At 34.7% G+C, this 8,090-nt stretch overlaps 1 protein-coding gene across 1 annotated transcript in view; it reads left to right on the top strand.

Moving 5' to 3' along the window:
* The first annotated feature begins 925 nt into the window (after positions 1-925).
* The window catches only part of LOC122253085 (uncharacterized), a 23,804-nt gene continuing 16,639 nt past the window's right edge, over positions 926-8,090 (top strand). Inside the window, exons 1-3 of the mRNA XM_043015883.2 lie at positions 926-1,040; positions 2,038-3,754; positions 7,745-7,901. Of these exons, the coding sequence (XP_042871817.2) occupies positions 2,283-3,754; positions 7,745-7,901 (1,629 nt within the window). The 5' untranslated portion in view covers positions 926-1,040; positions 2,038-2,282. The remainder of the gene's footprint in view (positions 1,041-2,037; positions 3,755-7,744; positions 7,902-8,090) is intronic.

Raw genomic sequence — 8,090 nt, 5'->3', positions numbered from 1 at the left:
AGAAAAAAGTCATAAGCCTCACCCACTATATATGATATAAGAATACTCCAAGTTTTCAATATGACAGAAAGCTGAATATTAGGCACCCATTCCCAAACCAAACTTTTGTGGAGAATAATTTTGTCTGATAAGCCAGCCAGTCGAAGGGTTGCAGACCATGTTCCTCAAGCGCTCTGTGTTATATTTGGTGTTCAGGTATGTGGATACTGTGTGTGATCAAGGCATCTGCCGACAGATGGCACCACCACCTGACCACAGGAAGGGATATCGTATCATGTATTAGCTCTACTTTCCTTTGAGATCGATTGTTTTCAGCAGAAGATCAGTGCATTGTGTTGAGTGAGGCTGGTGTGAGTATTGTCTGATTTGTTTTCCATTGATTCTTCGTTGATGAAAAACTTCAATTACGAAAAAAGACTTGGGAAATATACGTTTTGGCAGCGTGCCAAATCTGGAAATTCTTATGTACGTAGGACCAACGTTTCGTAAGGAATGTCCAGGCCTTTTGTTAATGATGTACGTAGACAGTGCTAAGCCACATGACTGATAGGACGGCGTTGGTCAGTCGCTCTACAAGATGGCGGGTCACTCCAGCTAAGCGGGGATGCCGCCGCTCGAGGTGTTGGCAAATATGATTTACTTCCGGGATTAAGTCGGCTTCGGTGGGTGTTCCCTTTGAGGTCAGTCAGTACCATTAACCTTCCTCGCGCGATAACATCAAAATGGCGGCCATAATAAGCCTGTCGCCAGGGATCCGGCGGCGCTTCGTGGCGAGAGGTGTGCTCCTCGTACCTGTTGGGCAGGAAATGGCGGCTGCGAGGTAGCCAATGCCACACGTGCGCCCGCGAGGCTCCGCCCCGGGCGCTTCCGCGGCCAATCAGCCCCGAGCAGGTGCCCGTACCTCCGGACGAGCGGGTTGTGCGGGCCTAACGGTGCCTAGTAGCCCTTGGCACTGTGTGAGGGCCCGCCGGGACCTGCACGCGCGGCACCGGCATGGCACATACCACCACCCGCGCGTCCACACCACCCACCGCCCGATAGTGAGTATACCGCATACCCTCACGCCCTTCCTATCACACGGTGCAAAAACGGGGCTCCAGCGCCCGTGGAGGGCGTTAGGGCCCGTGCTGGTGGCCGGCAAGAGTGGGAGTCACAGTGTGGCTACCGCGGGCACGGTACCCGAGGTGGGGTGCCACGGACACTAACGCCACCTGTCCCCCCCCCACCCCCTCCCGCTGCCCCTCCTTCTGGAACCCCCAAACCCAACTCTGGATAAGTATATCTAGGCAGCGGATAAGATGCAGTGTTTGCTATGCCTTCAGTTAACGCGCCATGGAGTGACGATGATGTACACGCTTTGCATTGCAATCGGCGAGGAGTTATCAGTGGCCTTATTAGTGTCAGAAACGTCGACCGGGAAAGCATTGAAGCTGGTGTTGCCTCGCGCCGCAGTGGTGCTCCTTCACCATCCGGGGATCTGGCACGATGGCGCTGAAACGCTTTATCTACTGTTTAGGTGTTGTTTTATAGAGTAACATGACTTTCACACGGCACGGGGATGGTGTATCCCATATCCTTGCGTCAGAACACACATATAAACATCATCAAACAATGAAGTAATAAGTAAGAAGGGAAATGCATGATCAAGGTCACTGGGTCCGCCCGTGCAGATGCAGTATCCATCGTCGTAACATGCAAACATGCGGCGTTTGTATGTACGTTGTTACATTATAGTCGTTACGTCATATCCTTATCATATATCAATGTTGCTTTTACACCTAAACATTCAATAAATAAAAGAATAACATACTGTATTGACATAACGACGGTAAAGCCTACTGCTATATTCTTTCAATAAACATATTTTGTGTACTAGATTTTTTCATGACATACGTTATACTGCATAAAATCACATAGGCATATTTAACAACATTCAAAATACTCACACACTGCTACCACCACACTTCTTGCCTCTTCTGCCATGGCATACTAAACTGTTCGTGTGCATGTTGCTAATTCCAAATATTTCCGCCGCAGGTCCAAGGGTCCAGCGCTTGTCCGCGCCAGTATGCGGCGACACTGAAGGGCTCCTTCCGCGCTGACCTGGCTGGAAGGAGCTGTGACCTGACCTGACCTGCAACCAAAGAGTTAGAAAGTGAGATTATGCTTATTAGCTTCTGAAAGTGCCTTTGCTGCTGAATATAACAACACGTGTGACAGTGATATGACTGGTAGAGAACATTAGGTTAATCGTTTTCGCGAGAGCGCCATGTGAGCGAGTCATGGGGCCAATTCGTGCCTTCGTGCGTCCCCCTCACGGAACCGCCCCGGGGGAGTCGGTCACCACAGCCAGCCTCTTCAGCCCCTCGCACCACCAGGGCTTCTCCGCCCGCCACCGCCCCTTCTCCGCCGCCCATGCCTCGTCCCCGGCCCTTAGCTTGCACCACCACCATCACCATCACCACCACCACCACCCATGTGCCGCCCATGTCACTCCATCCTCCCTTGGCACCCATGACCAGCTCTTTAACCCCCACGCCTGTACCTCTCCCGAGCCCCCGCGCGTGGGTCTAGGATCTTCGCTTGGGTCCTCCAAGACGCCGCCGCCGCCTCCTCCTGTGCGGTCGTGCAGCCCTCACCGACACTTTAAGAAGATCCTGCCCCCAGGAGCGGCGGCGGCGGCAGCGGCAGCGCTCGAGCTCCCGCAGCACCCCAGCTTCTCGCTCGTGCGCCCCGACACTGCGCCAGGAGGACCCATCGGCACGGGGGATGCCGGGAGGGACGGCTGCGGGGACGCCTTTGAGAGCAAGCATCAGCGGAAGCAGCATCAGCAGCGGCAGCAACAGGATGAGAAAGCCAAGGAGCGGAAGTGTGGCTTCAGGTACGAGGAGAGTTACAAAGAATGCAAATGGAAAATTTGCGACGAGTGGAGAAGGGATGATAAGGGTGAGAGTAACTGGAAAAAGGACACTGCAGGAGGCAAGTGGAAGAGAGATATTGATAAACACAAGTGGAATAAAGCTTACTGTGAGCTTAAATGGAAGAAGGAAAATAATTACAAGTGGAAAAAGGAGAGACGTGACGTTGGATGGAAAAAGGATAAAGATGAATATAAGTGGAAGGGGGAGAGGTCCACGTTGGCCCCTTGTGTCACGCCAGAGGCCAAGCCCGACCTCATGTCGCCCTCTCAGGTGGCGCTCGAATTCCCCTTCTCAGACGAGGAAGACGACTGCGACGACGAGGGCGGCGGCGGAGGCAGGCGCGCCGACGGCAGCAGGCAAGAGGCGTGGCCCATTTCAGACATCGTGGAGACCGAGGACGAAGAGGGAGACGTCGGCGCGCAGAATAACGAGGCGTATGAGCAAGGGACGTGGGAGAGAGAGGGAGAAAAGGTGGGCTCGAGAGCAGGGAAGGAGAGCGAGGGAGACCTCGTGGCCGGGCTGAGTAACGCTAGTCCAGAGAACCGCAATCTAGTCATCCGGGCTGTGGTCACCCCGGAACATGCTCACACCAGAGTACCTGAACACCTAGCCAGCGTTAGCAGAGCTTCCCATGCAAGTGAAAACCCGTTCTGCAAGCGCCCTAGCTTGTTGCAAGAAGATGAATGCCCGAGGATGCGCGAGGGCCAAGACAGCTCGGTCCTCGACAGGAGCGACGGAGAAGATGACCTCGACGTCGAGAGGAAGGACGAGGAAGGAGACGTCCCGCGAGACGGCGTTAGGGCCACGCAGCGTCTACGTCCTCGCAGCTACAGGTAAATCCTTGAACGGTTTGTAAACACGTAGCACTCTTAAGGAACAAAAGTAGGAATGTAGTCTCTTTAAAGCCGCTTCAGCAACTCTTCATGGAAAGCATTTAGGCTAGATAAAGACTGATTTGAACCGATAAAGTATAGCGTTCAAACCGAACATTCACTTTTTGGTAATTTTAGTAACACAAAGTCTCTAACAGGATGACTGGGATGATTCAGACAATAATTGTTATACGGATTTTCTATTATTATCATTATTATTATTATTATCATTATTATTATTATTATCATTATTATTATTATTATCATTATTATTATTATCATTATTATTATTATTATCATTATTATTATTATCATTATTATTATTATTATCATTATTATTATTATTATCATTATTATTATTATTATCATTATTATTATTATTATCATTATTATTATTATTATCATTATTATTATTATCATTATTATTATTATTATTATCATTATTATTATTATTATCATTATTATTATTATTATCATTATTATTATTATTATCATTATTATTATTATTATTATCATTATTATTATTATTATCATTATTATTATTATTATTATTATTATCATTATTATTATTATTATTATTATTATCATTATTATTATTATTATCATTATTATTATTATTATCATTATTATTATTATCATTATTATTATTATTATTATTATCATTATTATTATTATTATCATTATTATTATTATTATCATTATTATTATTATTATCATTATTATTATTATTATTATTATCATTATTATTATTATTATCATTATTATTATTATTATTATCATTATTATTATTATTATCATTATTATTATTATTATCATTATTATTATTATTATCATTATTATTATTATCATTATTATTATTATTATTATTATTATTATCATTATTATTATTATTATCATTATTATTATTATTATCATTATTATTATTATTATCATTATTATTATTATTATCATTATTATTATTATTATTATCATTATTATTATTATTATTATCATTATTATTATTATTATTATCATTATTATTATTATCATTATTATTATTATCATTATTATTATTATTATCATTATTATTATTATTATCATTATTATTATTATTATCATTATTATTATTATTATCATTATTATTATTATTATCATTATTATTATTATTATTATCATTATTATTATTATTATTATCATTATTATTATTATTATCATTATTATTATTATTATCATTATTATTATTATTATTATCATTATTATTATTATTATCATTATTATTATTATTATCATTATTATTATTATTATTATTATTATTATCATTATTATTATTATCATTATTATTATTATTATCATTATTATTATTATCATTATTATTATTATTATCATTATTATTATTATTATCATTATTATTATTATTATCATTATTATTATTATCATTATTATTATTATTATCATTATTATTATTATTATCATTATTATTATTATTATCATTATTATTATTATTATCATTATTATTATTATCATTATTATTATTATTATTATTATCATTATTATTATTATTATCATTATTATTATTATTATTATCATTATTATTATTATTATTATTATTATTATCATTATTATTATTATCATTATTATTATTATTATCATTATTATTATTATTATTATTTTCATTATTATTATCATTATTATTATTATTTTATCATTATGATTGTTGTTATTGTTGTTATCATTATTACCCTTATTATCATTATCATTATTATCGTTTAATAACAATTGTTATTATTATCATTATTATTATTATTATTATCATTATTATCATTAGCAGTAGTAGCAGTATCATCATTATTATCGTTATCATACATTGTTGTTATTATTATTACTATTATCATTATCAATACAATTATCTTTGTTATTATTATTGTTATTATTATTATTATTATTGATATTGTTATCATTGTTATTATTATCATTATCATTATTATTACTTAAATAATTATTATAATTATCATATCATTATTGTTATTTATTGTTTTTATTATTATCACTACTATCATCATCTCTATTATTATCATAATTATCATTATTATTATAATTATCATTATTATCAAAACCATTATCATTATCATCTTTAGTAGTAGAGTAGCATGATCACTATGATTATCATGAATATGACTGTTATTACAATTATTATCATCATCATCGTTATCATTTTTAGTAGTATTATCAATACTATTGTTATCAACATCCTCATTATCATTACGCTTATCATCACGATCATTATCATTTTCATCATCATAATTATTATAACCATTTTTACTATCATTGTTATTGTTATTATCATTAATGTTATCATTATTATCATTATTTTCTAATCTTCCTTTTTGTTATCATCAACATTATTAATATTAGTATCATCATTATCATTGTTATAATCATAGTTGTTGTCATATTGTTATTATTATCATTAGTATTCATATTATTATTTTTATTGTTTTATCATCTATATCATTATCAATTTTATTATTATTGTTATCATTACCCTCATTATTATTTTCTTTATCATCATTATTTTTTATCATCATCATCATTACTGTTATTGAAATTATCATTATCATTATTATTATCATCATCATTTTTATTACTAACATTATCGTTGTTATCGTTATTATCATTATTATTGTCCTTACTATCATTATTATCATTATAATAATCATCCTTGTTGTTGTTAACGTAATCATTATTACTATGATTATTAATTCATTATTATCAATATCACCCAATATCATTAGTGTTATTATCATCATTATTACCATTTTTTACTATTGTTATTGGTATTATTATAATCATTTTTATATTCATTATCACTGTTATAATTTTTATAGTCATTACTTTTATTGTTATCATTATTGCTATCATGTCATTGTAATCATTGCTGTTAATGTTTTCATCATCATCATTAGTATTGTTTTTATTATCATCAATATCATTAATATCATTATTCCCTTTTCATTATCAATCTTAACATTATCATTATTGATATTATTATCATTAATATTATCTATATTATTGTTATTATTATCTTTATCAACACACAAAAAACAACACAACACAAAACAAAACAAAAACAAACAAAAAATCAACAAAAACAAAATACAAAAAGCATCAAAAAAAAAATCACAACAGAATCAAACATACAAAATAACAAAAACAATCACAAAAAAACAAAACAAAAAGAAAACACACAAACAGTTCATTATTATCATTATCATTATTATTATGATGATTATCATGATTATCCTTATTGTTATCATTATTATTATTATCATCACTATTATCATCATTATCATCATATGATTATATGATTATCATTGTTATTATCATTATTACTATTACCATCACCAACATTGCAACCATTTTTGTCTTTATTATTATCATGATGATGATAAAGATGATAATAATATTGATGACAATAATAACATTGATAATAACAATAACAATAATAATAATATGGAAAATGATAATGGTAATGATTACAATAGTGATAGCAATAATAATATGGAAAATTATAATGATAATGATTACAATAGTGATAGCAATAATTAATATAATGATGGTGATGATAAAAAATATAACAATGGTAATAATGATGATGTAATCATAATTATAGTAATGATCATAGTAATGATAATAATGATAATCATAACTATACAGTAGTAATGATCATAAAAATGATGATAATGATAAACATAATGATAGTAATGACAACAATAAGGATAAGGATAACAATGATAAAAATGATAATTAAGTTAACAGTAATTTCTATAAGTACTGTTATCACTAAAAATATCATCAAAAGGATAATCATCATCAATATCAGATATTCATTACATGCATCATTACAACTCTCTCTCTCTATCACCATAATCATCCTACTAACCACCAACACCCTCCTCCTCGTTCCTCCTACAGGCAGTTCCTCCTGACGAGAGAACGCAGAAGCCGGGAGTTCCTCAAGGCACGCAGCTACCACCTCGGCCGATGGTTCGTCACTCACTTCACTCACCCGTATCCTTCGAAGGAACAAAAGGATCAGCTGGCAAGTCGTACCAACATGACGAGGAACCAGGTAAGGGTTGTGGTAGTGGGATGTGTTGTGTGTCTGGTAGGTGGTATGAGTTGATGAATATTTTTTTTTTTATTTTTTTTTTTTATTTTTTTTTTTAAGGTATGGGTTATTGTTGTAGGTTGTGTGTGTGTTCGTTAATATGAGTAGTGATTGTGTCTGGTATTTCATGTAAGTATTGATTTTAGTGAA

Source organism: Penaeus japonicus, unplaced genomic scaffold (genome assembly GCF_977035675.1).
Source record: "Penaeus japonicus unplaced genomic scaffold, GWHDUDI00000001_assembly GWHDUDI00000002, whole genome shotgun sequence".
Classification (NCBI taxonomy): Eukaryota; Metazoa; Arthropoda; class Malacostraca; order Decapoda; family Penaeidae; genus Penaeus; species Penaeus japonicus.
The sequence above is the reverse complement of the archived record's forward strand: the minus strand, read 5'-3'. Positions and strand labels throughout refer to the sequence as shown.